This window comes from Corticium candelabrum, chromosome 17 (genome assembly GCF_963422355.1).
Source record: "Corticium candelabrum chromosome 17, ooCorCand1.1, whole genome shotgun sequence".
In the NCBI taxonomy this organism is placed as follows: Eukaryota; Metazoa; Porifera; class Homoscleromorpha; order Homosclerophorida; family Plakinidae; genus Corticium; species Corticium candelabrum.
Genome location: NC_085101.1, coordinates 957,201 through 972,744, shown reverse-complemented (window position 1 = coordinate 972,744; position 15,544 = coordinate 957,201). Strand labels below are relative to the sequence as shown.

Sequence of the window (15,544 nt, the reverse complement as noted above, 5' to 3'; positions counted from 1 at the left end):
CTGGAAGCTTGGCCCAGAGACAAGCCAGATGATAGAAGAGAAATCTTGACAATTGATCTCAACACCTCCAGACTATGTGCAGCCCACACTCCGTATGATTCCACCACAAGAGGGTAAAACAAACAGCCATAACTGGAAACGTTAGCAAGATGGCGTTCATCTTTGTCCACTTTCCCAGCCTCAGCAGCAGCACCAGCTTTTATGGCAGCATTAATAAGGTGAGAGGGAGTGAACGAATTCCTCATGGAAATGTCGAAATAAAGCAGCCTTGCCTAGGGAAAAGTCGGGATGGAAAACGTCACCTGGTCTTGTCATAGAATGAGAGGAACAGCGTTGTTCTCAACGTACATTGGAGTTGTCTTAGAGCAACCAGTGGAAGATGACGTCACATAAGGCATCATGTCGCTTAATCCGAAGAGGACCACAGCCAAGAGCATGGTCACCAAAAATGTCCAATTCATGACCGCACACACAACGGACTGAGTGTGGGGGTGCTGGAAAAACCGGAATTCCCAAATGCAAACGCAAAGAAGTCACAAATTCACGCGGAGACATGGCCAGGCCTAGACTTGAGTTGGGGATTGCCCTCAACCAAGCCCCCGCATGAGAATATGCGACAGCACTGAAACGTGCCTGTTCTCGCAGACTAACAAGGCTGACTTTAATGCTGGATCTCAAAGCATCATCCAGAGCCTTCTGGAAGGAATGTTGTGTAGAAGAAACAGAGGACGAGACAGAACTAGTAGGTGGTAAAAGACTTGCAAGATGTTGCCGGCATTGCACTTCACCAGGGAAAGAGGAAGAATGCTGAGTCATTAAGAAGATGGAGAGACAACTGCCAAGAAGAGTTGCAGCTGCCAACGAAAGCTGCAGATGAAGATCTAGAGGCCTCACGAAGACCTAGACCACCCAAACGAACTGGAAGAGTTGCCTGTTTCCATGCCAGGTCAGAGACCGAAGAAGAGGATAAAGCCTCTAAACTGTGATGAAGACCACTGTCAAACTGCATCAATACATCATTGATCTTGAAGCCAGGAACCGTTCTAATGATGTGATTCAGCTTGCAAAGGCTCAAACAGCTCCGGAGAAGATGAAGCTCCACCTGAGGATTCTCTAAAAAGCTGTCAAACGGTCCTGCCAATCCAAAATCTTGTCCACTCGTTGGGAAACAAATTCAGTAACATATGAGGAAGATCCATATACAGGACAACCAAGGAAGTCAACACCACCATGAACCTGAACACTGCGCTGAATTTCAGTAGCAAATTTGGGGAAATTCTGATCTCCAGACGGCCAAAAGACCTCACATTTGTTCAAATTGATATGAAGACCAAAGGAGGGACCCTTTGATAACAAGACATCCAAGAGACAAGCAACTGAAGCCCGCTGGCCAAGGAAAGAGCCATCGTCCAAATACCATAACTTCAGCTTCATATCTGGCAATGGACCCAGGTCATCCAAAAACTCCATAAGAACGAGGGAGAATAGTAGGGGTCCAAGGGGACCCCCTTGTTGCACTCCTGCAGATGACTTGATCCAAGAATTCCCAAAATGCAACATGTCTTCACAATGGTAACACCACGAGGACCATCCAAACAAGGCTGGGAACTCTTTACGTAGACGACTCAAGAAAGAAGCTCGAGAGCATTCATTAAAGGCATTTTTCATATCAATTTTCAGGCAACACAAGTTGGGATCAGATCCATATCGAGCAATACAAGCTGATAGTGTGTGCACAGCAGCGTCTAAACCTCCTGCGACACCAACACCAACCTGACCATAAGACAAAAAGGTGTCAGGTAAGTCCTCTTTCACAGCAGAACAGCACAGACGGCTGACAAGTCGACGTATATATTTAAATTTTTATTTTAGACACTAATATGACCAAAGAAATGAGCGTCTCAGAGACAGATTCATAGCGGGTATCAAAGATGATCGGATGTTGAGGACGCTATTAGGAGAGACGTTGACTGACCTTACGTTTGACAAAGCCGTACAACGTTGTGTGGCAATGGAGCAAGCCAGTAGGGATGTGGAGACGCTCAGAGGAGAGGCAGGACTCCAACCACGACCACACGAAGGCACGGTCGGGATGGCTGAGGTTCATCAAATGACAACGGGATCAACCACATGTTATCGATGCGGAGGAGCACATGAAGCCAGAGAGTGTCGATTTAGAACAGCTACATGTTTTCGTTGTCAAAAACAAGGACATGTACAAAGGATGTGCAGGACCAAACCAGGTCCAAGAAAAGAAGTCCAATCTGACAAGGGACCAATTCGGAAGGAAAATAAGAAGAAACCAGCGATGAAATGCCTGGAAGCATGGGAGAAGGAGGAACATAGTGAGAGTGACAGTGACTTGTACAACTTGTTCAGTCTTGGAAGAAACCACGCCATGGAGGTACAGGTGCAAATTGAACGGAAACCCATTGTCATGGAATTAGACACTGGGGCGGCCGTATCAGTCATAAGTCATGAGGAATACAAGAGGAAACTAAGACAGCAGGTCTCCATCAAAGAGACAGATCTGTTGCTGCACACGTATACTGGAGAGACCGTCAAACCAATGGGAGTGTGCACAGTGAACGTAGAACATAATCACCAGAAACAACAGTTGCCCTTGTATGTACTACCCGGAAAAGGGCCAGCTCTTTTGGGACGAGAATGGCTGAAAGCCATCCGACTGCAATGGTCACTCCTCCATCTGAACGCAACTCAAGAACTAGAAGACCTGCTAGCACGACACCCCAATGTGTTTGGATTGGGGTTGGGGCGCATGAAAGGCATCAAGGCCCGAATAGCGTTGCGGAGTGACAGCACACCACGTTTTTGGAAGGCAAGACCGGTGGCTTTCGCGAGGAAGAAAGCCGTGGAGCAAGAACTAGATAGGCTGGAGTCTGAGGACGTGATAGAACGGGTACAGCACAGCGAGTGGGCGGCGCCAATAGTTACTCCTGTCAAGAAAGGAGGCAACGTTCGGATTTGCGGCGATTTTAAAGTGACCGTTAACCCACAGCTAGAGATAGACACCTACCCACTCCCTCGAATTGAGGAGATTTATGCAGGCTTGGGAGGAGGGAAACACTTCACAGTCATCGACCTGAAGCAAGCCTACTTGCAAATGGAGCTGCAAGAAGACTCCCAGTTGGCAATGACCATCAACACCCATAGGGGCCTGTATCGGTTCAAGCGCCTACCGTTCGGAGTAGCTTCAGCCCCAGCAATATAATCACCCCACCAAGCCATCGACGATCGCGAGCGTTTGACTTTGGATTCTTTCTTTGCGCTCAACGTTTGGTTTCTGTCGTCACGTTTGACATTGGATTCTTTCTTTGAGCTCAACGTTTGGTTTCTGTCGTCACCCAAGACTTGCTGCTGCTGTTGCATTCAACATTTTCTTTCGTTGGCCTCTGTGCACAGTTTGAGGTGAATCATGTCTGAGTCTGGTTCTGGTTGCGTAGAGAGTGATACCGAAGAAGATGATCCCCCTGACTGTAGGCGTTCTACTCAAAGTCCTAATTCATGTTGTCCTTTATGTTCTCTGGTGACAAGAGACACAGTTTCGCTGTTTCAACACATAAATGCAAACCACATTTGCTACAGAAATTTCCCGGATGTTCAGTTCTTAGAATTCCACAACCGTCGCTTATGTTCAGAATGTGGCTTTGCTTATGGTAATCGTTTCTCATTTTGCCGACGTTCTCTAGGTCCTGGTCGTGGTAGATGTCGTGGTTTGATGACCCATCCAAGTGCATCATCCTGGTTGAGTCAGTGTGAATCCACAGCTGTTAACGGTGATATTGGAATTCAGAATTCACCTGAGGTAGCTCCAACATCAGCTTCAAGGATTACTTCTTCATCAGTGCCTGTATCCTCATCTTCTAATTTGGTGCTCGAGGGTATTAAAGCAGCTTCTATGATGTCCTATCCAGCTGTTGGTGACATGGAATTGTCTGTTTTCAATTCACTGATGAACGAAGTTGTCACCACACCAGTTCAGACAGTTACTCATGTCCCAAAATCAGTTAGACCACTTCTAAGTGTGGTTTTAGCTAAAGAATTACGGTGTGCTTGTGAGGGTGGCCTGTGGGGCTTTGCTCGCCTCTTCATGCTGGCCAAAGCTACCCTTCGCTGTCCTCCTCGTGGTGGGAGAAAGAAAAGGTACGTTGTAAAGGAAATTTTGTCTTCTCGCCTTCAACGTTGGTTGGATGGAGATATTCTATCACTGTGGCTGGATGTCAAGGCTGAGACTAACCCTTGCCATGTTTCATTGAATTCCTCAAATACCGCTACCACAAATACTCGAAGATCATTGAGATTGGCTTCAGAAGGTCGATACAGTGATGCACTTCAGGCTTTGGGTTCACGAGGTTGTGCCTCTCATGACAGCAGTGAAGCTTTAGAAGAGTTGGCAAATCGACATCCAGTTCACGATCTTCCTGCTTGGCTAGAGGAAGTCCCACCTTCACTAGTTGTGGACTCTCAGGAGGTTATTTCTGCATTGGAAGCATTTCCCAATGGCTCAAGTCCCGGTTATTCTCATCTTCGAGCACAACACTTAATTGATGCTATACGAGGTTGCAATGTTCCAGAAGCGCAGTCCTGTTTAGAAAACCTAACACGATTGATGTGTCTCTTGTTGTCTGGAAAACTTGATCGCAACATTTCTCCCTTCCTGTCTGGTGCCCCTTTGACTGCTCTCCAAAAGAAGGCTGGCGGCATTCGGCCCATTGCTGTTGGGGAAGTGTTGCGTCGTTTGGCTAGCCGTCTTTGCTGTTCTGCTATAAAACCTCGCTTACCGGACGTCTTCTTACCATATGGTCAGGTAGGTGTTGGAATACGAGGAGGTTTAGAGGCAAGTGTTCATTCTCTAAGGTCATACATTGAAGAGAACAGTGCTAGACATGACCTGTGCTGTTTCAAACTGGACATGAAGAATGCGTTCAATGAATGCCATCGCAATTCATTCCTGAAGAGACTTGGCAGTGAATTTCCTGAATTGGTAGCTTGGGTACAGTGGTGCTATCACTGTGCTGCTGAGTTGCGCTTTGGCTATCATCACCTTACATCTACAGCAGGAGTCCAACAAGGCGATCCACTGGGACCACTGCTGTTCTCCTTAGTCGTCCTAGAACTAATGGATGAAGTTGGAGAAGTGCCTGGCTTAGACCTAAATTTGTGGTACCTTGACGATGGTACTTTTGCTGGCACACGGAAATCTGTCTCAAAGTTAATAAACTTCATCATAGAGAAAGGTCCTTCCCTGGGCCTTCATGTCAATTTATCAAAGTGTGAAGTGTTTTGGCCTTCAGGAGATCGAACACATCCAGAATTTCCACCAGAAGTACACCGGTTGTCAGATGGAATGGAATTGCTTGGTTCTCCTGTGTTTGGTTCATCGGATTTCTTCACTAATTGTTTCAAGAAGCGAGTCGATCAAGTAGCAAATACCCAATCTCATCTCTCTGATCTTGAAAATCCACAAGTGGAACTTCAGTTGTTGAGAAGTTGCCTGTCCATATGTAAAATCAACCATTTGCTACGATCTGTGAGACCTGGGGTTGCTACGAGCACATTGTCTATTTTCGATGAAGGGTTACGCCGATCTCTCAGCCGTATCACAAGATCTTCAATTTCTGACTTTGCATGGTCACAAGCAGTATTGCCAATTGGAAAAGGAGGTATGGGTATCCGGGAGGCCTTATCTACTTCACCTTCCGCTTTTCTTGGCAGCTGTAACTCAAATCGAAAGTTAGTTAATTGCTTACTGAAACGTAACCATCCTTCTCTTCTCACTTTGATCAAACCCTTGCCTGGAGAAGACGAAGCACGAGGAATCGTGCATAACCTACTTTCAAGAAAGGATTCACCTTCATTAGATTTGGTGACAGCTACACAACATCAGATTCAAATTCAACTAGATGACATCTCATTTTCCAACCTACTCAATTCAGTGAGTCTCAGAGATAGGGCTCGCTTGAAGACATTATCATCTCCTCATACTGGTGCATGGTTGCGGGCAACTCCAAACCGTAACTTAGGCCTCACCATGTCACCCCATGAGTTTGTTGTAGCAGCAAGATACTGGTTGGGTCTACCTGTGTTTCCGTTCCCACCAAACAGCATCAGATGTATATGTGGTCATCCACTTGACCCATATGGAGATCATCTTGTTGGGTGTGGTCATGGTCCACATCGTCTGAATCGACATAATGCTTTATGTGAGTCTATTTGGCAATCACTCCTCATTGATTCCAAACAAGTTGTGAAAGAACAGAGAAGCTCGGGTCAATCCAAATGCCGCCCAGGTGATGTCTTCCATCCGAATTTCTTGAATGGACGGCCTGGATATTTTGACATCACTGTAAGAAACACGTTGCAACCATCTTACATTGCTCGAGTTGCTGAAACATCAGGAGTTGTTGCAGAAGCAGCAGAAATGGGCAAGGATGATCGTCACCATGCAAGAGTATCTTTGACTGGTGGTACATTTTATCCGTTGGTAGTTGAAACACTTGGCCTTTGGTCACCAGACAGTCTAGAGACTTTGAAGTCTATATCCTCAAAAGTATGTGCTGTGTTAGCTGTTCCCTTCTGGAAGGCTTTAAAGAATTTGCTAGAGCAGCTTTCTGTTAGATTATGGATTTATAACGCTAGAATGATATCTAGCCGCATACTTGCAGAAGTAGCTGAAGTCCTTAGTTGGGACTTCCCTGTATGTGAGTAGGTGTGTAAGAAATAAATAAATATATATATAAAATAAAAAAAAAAAAAAAAAAAAAAAAATATATATATATATATCTAATATATAAAGCTCAAATTGTCTGTCTGTGTGTGTGTGTGTGTGTGTGTGCATGTTCGCGTTTGGCGGTCACGTCTTTTGTCCGTTCGCAACCGAAATCGGCACGCACACTCGGCATGCACAGGGGAAGGTTTACGTAAAAAAATTAAAAAAATTATGCACCGGGTCCCCTCTCGAGGGGTCGACCCCCGCCTAAAATTTCTCGACGACGCAAACGCTACACATTCCGGTTCATTCGAACACACGCCCGCACCGGTCCCGTGTAGATCCTATGCATCGCCGTCCTTCGCAAAGCTTCGAGCGATCGAATATCTCTTGCCGACGAAACTTACTCTTCTATCGCTTGCGTTTCTCTCCAAATTCTGATTGCATTTGCACCGAATCCAACCTACACGTTTTCTGCAGCAAGCGCTACACGGGGAGTGTGTCGATTTCTATCGAAACAAGCGCGAAGAGCAAGATTCGAATTCATTCAGCATATCCGGGACCTCGCAACAAAGATGCACGTGACGTGTCCACAGACCTATCTTTACACTACAGTATCTTGCCCGTACGAAGGACGGGCCATGGATCCTAGTATATATATATATATATATATGTATATATATACATTAGTTTACGCACATTGAAAAGTCTAGCACTCAAGGCGTCATTTCACAATGGACAAACTTTTAGCCGAACAATTACTAGTTTGCATGAACAACTTGCAGTAGCTTTGTGGTTGTTTAATTATAGACTTATTCTAGAGAGCCTGGCTTTGTCCTGTAAGGACACGATATATTAGATACATGACCCGTCCTTTGTACGGGCAAAGTACTGTAGTGTTATGACAGAAGACTCAGTTTGAGCGTGTGTAGACACGTCATGTGCAATTTTTTTTGGTAGAAATTGACACACTTCTTGTGTGGATTCAGTTTGAATGACTGGTGTGGGCGTGTGTTTGAATAAACTGGGATGTACTAATTAGTTAATATCCCGTTGAAGACAAATGAAAACTTAACCGAGTGTCCCATTCCAAGAAATTTGCAGCGACTCTTCCGTTCAGAGATATATATCTGAGCAATAGAAACCTGAAAGTCACGTGCAGTTTCTTACTCAGCCATAGGATACATGCAGTAGCTTGACATGCAGGCAGGCATGATTTAGCACACTGTTTGCTCTCTGTTTGTGATTGTGATGTGTTCACACTCCCAGTGTAGCGCTTGGTGCAGGAAACGTGTAGGTTGGATTCAGTGCAAATGCAGTCACTCCGTCTCTTCGGTGAGTCTTCTCGGAGTCATTTCAACTGTCCCATTGCATGTTATCACTTCGAACACGTTGCTGCCGTATCGAATGTGGCAGGTATTCGGCAAGTGTACTTGGAAAAACCAAAGGTAGGCGTATTTCTAAATACCCAGATATCCTACACAAAAATATCTTGTCGTCCATCACCAGTAATAAACGACACGCTCCGTGCATACCATCCGAGGTCAGCTTAATTTGGTGGAGGTCCGATGAGCTGTTGCAGAGTAATACGCTTGCGAGTGGAGGCGGGTCCTCCTGGAATATTTTAAAATATATTCAGCACGTTTCCAATCTATATGCACTGACCATTACTAAGTGGACCTCTACGTCTTTGCTCTGGACGTAGTTTGATGTTACCCAATGTGTGCGAGTAGAGGCGTGTCCTCCTGGGATATTATAGAATATACTCAGCACGTTTCCAACCTACCTACGCACTGAACAATATTTCTTTTTGAAACTCTTATCTTTCTGCTTTGAATGTAGTTTGATGTTTAAGATAAACAAATCAACTACAGCTTGCTCAGATAATTCAGTCTGATGGGACTCCTGGATAGCTATAGCATTGTGACGTAACAATGGCATGTGAACAAACAATGGATATTGAAAGTGAGCATTGCACTCTTAGTTATAGAAATCAAAACTACGCCATGAGATTGAGTTAAAGTAACGGAAATTCCTTCAAATTGAGTCTATCAGGGGCATTCAGTCTCCTTTCTGAACGACGAACTGCACTATGTCATTCAGCATTGCACCCCCAATAGGGGACTCGACTAAAAAGCTGGAAGACAACGCCACCTTGCCCATGTTCTTACCCCCATGCCGAATTACGCCTCTACCCCAAATTTTAGCCTCGTGCGTGGTCTGGTCTAGTCGGCTATCAAACTTATACATATATACATATATATATATATATATATATATATATATATATATATTGGACATGTGTGCACAGACAGAGCATTTGTTAGAACTTATGGCACTAATTCTATTCTCAAGACGAGTTGGCATCTAGATAATGTAACTGTTTCATCATGATCAAGCTTATGACTATAACTTTCATCTTCTAGAGATGCTCACATGTTCAGGATATTCAACAAACAATTAGAAACATTTAAATGAAACTACCAACTTGAACACTACTTATTATTTCTCTTTAAATTGGTTCTAACTAGACCATTTACAGAGCTTGGTTCTTGTTTTAAAGTCAATGTTAAATGTTCTTCACTCCTTCATGCACTTACCTAGGGATGAAGTCAAATGTTGTATGTTCTGCACTCTTTTATACCCTTGCATTTGAATTAAATGGGATGTGACAACGAGGGCACTGACATGATTATATAGGGCACTAGTGACTACGAAGCATTCTATTTAATACTGCCTCACTTTTTAATTAGGACATGCTGTTGCAGTGAGTGTGTTAGTGTTGAATTGAAAATATAACAGTTTCAGTAGTACTGGCTTGATTAATTGGTGGGAAATAGTTTGACCTAAACATTATTGGCAATGGCACAGCTAGACCAACAGGTGGGAAAACTGTCTAACCAGAAATAGCTGCATTTAGAGCTATTGTACTGTTTTTTGGCACCATATAAGAATCAAACTCTAAGGATTCTGCTAAATAATCCAAATATCCATAAGATCAGTATCATTTTAATTTTTTTCTAATGTTTATTTTTACTGTACAGATTATTTAGTATAGTTGAACTCAGAAGTTGCTGTTCAACTACTACAACAACTAGACATCCATTTGGCACATACACCACTCTTGTTAAACAGTTAGACAATATGCATTGAGTTTTTGGAAGATTACAGTAGGACCTCAAAGATACGAACACCTCGGGAAATTGGGTGTTCGTAATTGTGAAATGTTCATAAGTCTGAAGTTTGTAATATCGATGATTACATAACTTGTGAAAACAGGAGTACACTGTATGGCTAACAAAAAGGATAAGTACGTGAACTACAGTAACTGTGAGAGTGTAAGAACGAATTCAAGGGTTACTAAAATAACAATCCATTGTCTTTTGCTTCAAGGCAGAACCCCTTTTTTGTCCTGCAAGGTCCAGGAGCTCTCTCAAAAGCAAAAGTGCGCGTGCGCGTGGCTACATTACGTGATCAAATTTTGCAAGAGCGCGCGCTCGCGCTAGAGCATGCTGTTCGGTTGACCGGTCAGTTCGGTTGTCTGGTGTTCGTATCTTTGAGGTCCTACTGTATTTTAATTACATGTGCCAGATTTAACTTTTGAAAGCTCAAATGTTAATTCTATCATCCTGTTCTTGTTGGTCTTACAACAGCACGCTGACATGATACACAAACTCTGTAGAAGTGAGGTAGCATGTGATAATTGTAACAGTCGTTGTCCTCAATCTGCAGTAGTGTTAAATGTGAATGTTTTTGTACACATAACAATTCATTTAATTGTATGGAGCCAATTGGATTTTAGATATGTGTACAGGTAATTAGCTCTGTTGTCTTTGTGTTATATGCAATTAAGTATTTATTCTTGTCATTCAGATAGTGATAAACGGTACATTTGCCTGGATGCTGTGCTTCAAATCATTTTTAGCAAGAGTTCTGCATATGAAGAGTTTCAAATGGTGCACAAGTTTTCTATTCAGCAAGTTAATTACTTTTGGGAAGAGATTGCCAGGAGCAATTTAATCATGGAGCGTGTCCAGTCAACACAAAATAGAATGTGGAACGATCAAGCCTTTAGTGATGTTTCTGTTTGTGGTGGAATTGACCTACAATTGATGCCTGATGTTCGAATTAATGCTTGTTATAACTTGCTGGATCGTCACATTCGTAATGGCCTTGAAGAGAAAACTGCTATATATTTGTACGCTGCTATCTTCATATACATTCCTGCTATATACTGTTTTGTATATTAAAGCAATGGCTTTCTAGTGTTAATAGCAATCAAGAAATACGGGAGATTTCGTATGGCACATTGAAAAAAGAGGTCTGCAAAATGGCAAATGTTCTTGAAGGAGAGTGTAAGTTATATTTATTTTTTCAATTATGCGTACTTATACGCATGTCCATAAATAGTTTCTTCTTCTTTTCTTCCTTTCTCTTTTTTGTCTTGCTTAATTACAGTGTTTGTGCACACACAGTGTCACACACACACACACACACACACACACACACACACACACACACACACACACACACACACACACACACACACACACACACACACACACACACACACACACACACACACACACACACACACCAGTTGTACATGCACAGAGGTTATTTTGTGACATATAAGGCATTTGATAATTTTTAGCAATACATGTTCGAGAGGGTGATCGTGTGTTAATCTATCTTCCTGACTGCCCATATCTCATCTACTGTATCTTGGCTTGCTTTCGTGTGGGTGCTGTTCCTGCAGTGGTGGTAATGTATAATTTCTTTTGTCAAATGCTTGTTGTTTTACGTTTTTGAATTCAGTGTTATTATGATGTAATCAGTTTAGAGAAACAGACAGGGAAGAAAGATTGAAGCAACTTATAGATGAGGGAAAGCCATCAATTATTATTACAACTCGTAGGCATTTTTGTTGTATTGAAATGGTGATATGTACACTTATGTTAGCATAATTTTATGTTTTGAAGATATCATTCCATACCCTGGAAACAGCAACAGCTTTGCTGCAGCAGTGCTGAACATTCTTCAGCAAGATTTGGATGCTTCGGAGTGTGTTACATAATCAATAAACAACATTGCTGATGTCTTGCATTTAATTCTTTTATTCCATTGTAGCAAGAACATGATCATTATTGACTGTTTTGGTGACAACGGACAAACTGGTACACCGGGTGCACAGAATGATGAAGTACCTGAGCAGCATCTTGGGGGCAGTAGGCTGGAGAGTGTTGCAATGGGATGTAGAGTTTTCTCGTATGATGTACTTAGCAAGGAAGTTGAAGAGGATCACAAATGTGTAAAGACTTTTAAAGCTGACCATCCATTGTTTCTTGCCTTTACCAGGTTTTTCATAATTAAAGCATGCAAATATACGTATAGTTTATATCTGTCATCTGTGTTTGATTTAGTGGTTCAACAGGATATCCGAAAGTAGTTGAACATGGAACATTAGGCTACTTGCTTAATGTCATTGCTGTCTTCAAGTACATGCATTTATTTCAACTGAATGGATTTCCATCAGCTACCATTAAGCAAGATGTTTCATTTTGTCTGCCATCTCTTGCCTGGCTTTATGGAATGCACTCACTTCTTATTGGACCATTGCTACTCGGTGGTACTACAGTTTTGGTGAGGTTGTACATAACTGTTGCTACAGTCAGAACTCAGTATTCCGACACTCTCACTTTCTGATGAATTGCATGTGAAACCAATTTACAGGGGTCACTTTGTATTGAATTTTGTAATCCTACAGTCACATTAATCTGACAGAAACTAGCTGGAATAATGTAGTTGGAATACCAAGGTCTGACTGTACCAGTTTGCAATTATATATTGTTATGAATTTCAAGTATGATCACAAAGCACCTGAGAGTCATGTTAGGAGAAATATCATGGTGGAGAACATCAGAGCAATAATCAGTAAATGTGGAGTTACACATTTATTTGCTGTACCTCACTTTGTGCTGGAATTTATAAGGAATGCAAGCAGTCGTAAAGTCCAGTTAGTGTTTCTGAGTACATATATGTTGTTCTAATCTGAAATTGATTAATATTACAGATGTCAACTGTCAAGTCTTCGTTATGTGGCAACAGCAGGATCACTTGTAACTAAGTCAGTGAGAAGAAAAATTAAGGGTTTCTTCCAATGGATGAATATTGATTATGCTGATACTTGGGCTCAAACAGAATCAGTTAATTTTATGATTTGATTTGAGGTCTGTGATTTATGTAATACAGACTCATACAGGGTTCGTGTTTGTTCACTACTCCACCTGCTCATTTCGGTTTGAAGGATAACAAAGTAATTAAGGCTACTAACACAGAGAGTAAAACTATACATTGTATCAGTTTATTAGCGTTATATTTCTAGATGATTCCTTTTTTTGGTGTTGATGCCACAGTCTTATTAGATGGATATGAGATGGATTCAACGTGTCAATCATTAGGTCGTCTGGTATGACATTCTTTGTTACAAGGGATTGAGGCATATAGCCTATTATAGGTATATCTAATTTTGGTTGGAAGGTCATTCGAATGCCTTGGCCTGGCTTGTTTACACGTTTGGTTCAAAATTCAGAGTTGTCTTGTCACATGGCTAAGATGTTCCCTGAAAAGAGTGGTGTGTTTCACACAGGAGACCGTATGTACCATGATAATAATGTTGAAGTTGCAAAAGCATTTTGGCATTTTCCAGGGGCTAAGCGTCATCCTGATGGAACTTTTGTCATTAAAGGGCGTGAAGACAAGGGACATGTTGCTGTTATTGGCAGTGAAGAATATCAGAGTTCTGTTCTTCAATTGGAACAACTGGATGAACTGTTGGAAGAAGATGATGCAATTGAAGAAGCAATTGTGGTATGGGGAGTTTATATAGTTAGCTAATTGATAACTCAGCATATTTATGCATGTTTGCAATTGTTTTGTAGTGTTGCTGGTGTGAAAATTCAAAGGCAATGGTTGTACCAGGTCTAATGGCCATTGTTGGTGTAAGCCAAACCATGAACATGTACATTAAGCACGAAAATGTTGTGATGTTTATACTGTGCGTTCTACATGTATTTTAATTAATGCGACAGTCAAGTTGTGTATGTGATGAGCTAACGTTTTGTTGCCTTTGTAGACGCATAGATTGGGATTTGGAGATGACGAGGGGATACTTGAAGAGACTGGAAATAGGCTTGATGATATATGTGTGCATATTCGTGTGTTCAGTGGTTTGTCAGAAAAAGTAGGCATAAGTTTTTTTTCTTGGTAGTGACAAAGAAAGCTGGAATTAAATCACAATGTCGTTATCGTGTGTTGTCATGCCTTGCCATGTCAGAAGATATATCTGGCTTACGATCATTTCAAGGAAAGAAAGATAGACAACGTGTTAACAAGGCAGCGCAGGAGGCTGCAAATATTTGGAGCAAGGGTAAAGGTACTTCACAAAGTCGTACAGGAGAGAACGAGACAACAGAAAGGGTCAGGACACATCTCAAGACTGTTCTCTGTCTGGATGCTAAATCCTTTTTGGTCAAGGTGTTTAGAAATTAGTTTTAAATTAAATGACGCATGTGCTCACAGGATATTCTACCACTTAGTGTGGTTTTACTTGGATCCTTACTTGAGTAATTGACTGTTTTGTATGGTCTTTTATATAAACCTGTTAGGAAAGTTGTTCTCATGTGATAGCAAATTTAATCGCTTTGAATTTTTATAAATTGATATTTTGGTCAGTAATTTAGCAATAATTTGCCGTTATTTGTACACGTTTTATTGCTGCTGCAAGGTGACCATTCCTATTATGTCTCTTCACCTTTGTCAGGTATGTGTAGGATGCTCCTATTCACGTGATTTTGTAAAGGTTATGAAAAGGACAATGGGCAAGCCTCTTGTAGCCATTGACTCCAGCCTTTATGTTATTGCTGCTATTTGCCTTCTTTTTTCAAGCTCAGGTACAATACATTCAACTAGTGCACTATCAGTTAGAGGCAAAACCTATCATGAAACTGAAATGAGAAGTAAGGAGGTTGTATTGCAAGAGAGGGAAGAACACGAGGATGCACTTCTTGTTGTAAACAAGTGGAGACATATTGCTCGATGGGTACCAAATGCTCCTGATAAACGATCCAAACAGCAGGCAACAGCTGTTACAATCCATGCTACTGTTCCGAAATCAGTGAAAAATGGAACGAAGGAGCAACTACCTACAGAAGTAATGATGGTCATGTTTGGAGGCACCAACAGCAGTAATGCTTATTTGAACAACATTACTTGGATGTATGATTATAAGATTAACTCATGGCGAAATGTAACAGTCCAGAAACACCCTACTGTCTACAAAGGCCATTCTTTAGTTACACTGTGCAATGACACTGTTGTATTGTTTGGTGGAGTTAACACCCAGAAAAACTTTTCCAATGAAACATGGATTTTTCAAGCATCAAAACAAAACTGGACACAGATATTTCCAAGTACAGGTGGTAATACACTATGGCCCCGTGCTTACCATAGTGCTGTCACAATGAAGTCTCCAAATGCTACTTGCACATGCCCTGACTCAATGTTTGTGTATGGAGGACGTCTATACAATAACACTGACAGCAGTGAGCTGTGGGAGCTCAGATGTCAAACAAATAGTTTACAGTGGACATGGTTAAAGAGAAACAAACAACACTCTAACTATCAGAATTGGCCTCCTCCTGGTTGCAACTTCCTTGCTGCATCTAACCAGAAGACTTCACTGTATTTGTACGGACTTACAAACAGTGACGGTGATCAATACAAACTCTGGAATTTGCTCTTGACCGTTTCTGG

General features: G+C 42.0%; 5 protein-coding genes across 5 annotated transcripts in view; all 5 read left to right on the top strand.

Moving 5' to 3' along the window:
• The first annotated feature begins 1,740 nt into the window (after positions 1-1,740).
• LOC134193498 (uncharacterized protein K02A2.6-like) lies at positions 1,741-3,232 on the top strand. The gene has a single exon (XM_062662324.1). The coding sequence runs from the start codon at positions 1,940-1,942 to the stop codon at positions 3,230-3,232; it is 1,293 nt and encodes a 430-aa protein (XP_062518308.1). The 5' UTR covers positions 1,741-1,939.
• A 34-nt stretch (positions 3,233-3,266) lies between these two features.
• Positions 3,267-4,613, top strand: LOC134193496 (uncharacterized). Its single transcript, XM_062662323.1, has 2 exons — positions 3,267-4,552; positions 4,596-4,613. The coding sequence occupies exons 1-2, from the start codon at positions 3,437-3,439 to the stop codon at positions 4,611-4,613; spliced, it is 1,134 nt and encodes a 377-aa protein (XP_062518307.1). The 5' UTR covers positions 3,267-3,436.
• On the top strand, positions 4,572-6,799 carry LOC134193293 (uncharacterized). The gene has a single exon (XM_062662116.1). The coding sequence runs from the start codon at positions 4,631-4,633 to the stop codon at positions 6,728-6,730; it is 2,100 nt and encodes a 699-aa protein (XP_062518100.1). The 5' UTR covers positions 4,572-4,630; the 3' UTR covers positions 6,731-6,799.
• A 3,762-nt stretch (positions 6,800-10,561) lies between these two features.
• LOC134192933 (acetyl-coenzyme A synthetase-like) lies at positions 10,562-14,505 on the top strand. The gene is made up of 16 exons (XM_062661690.1): positions 10,562-10,928; positions 10,997-11,085; positions 11,385-11,494; positions 11,569-11,644; positions 11,713-11,794; positions 11,861-12,088; positions 12,154-12,373; positions 12,595-12,746; positions 12,804-12,936; positions 12,993-13,046; positions 13,116-13,199; positions 13,271-13,385; positions 13,440-13,600; positions 13,672-13,731; positions 13,866-13,935; positions 14,001-14,505. The coding sequence occupies exons 1-16, from the start codon at positions 10,573-10,575 to the stop codon at positions 14,279-14,281; spliced, it is 2,271 nt and encodes a 756-aa protein (XP_062517674.1). The 5' UTR covers positions 10,562-10,572; the 3' UTR covers positions 14,282-14,505.
• Positions 14,506-14,750: 245 nt separating this feature from the next.
• The window catches only part of LOC134192949 (uncharacterized), a 5,024-nt gene continuing 4,230 nt past the window's right edge, over positions 14,751-15,544 (top strand). The window contains exon 1 of the mRNA XM_062661705.1: positions 14,751-15,544. This exon is cut by the window's right edge and continues 2,532 nt beyond it. Coding sequence (XP_062517689.1) covers positions 14,946-15,544 — 599 coding nt within the window. The 5' untranslated portion in view covers positions 14,751-14,945.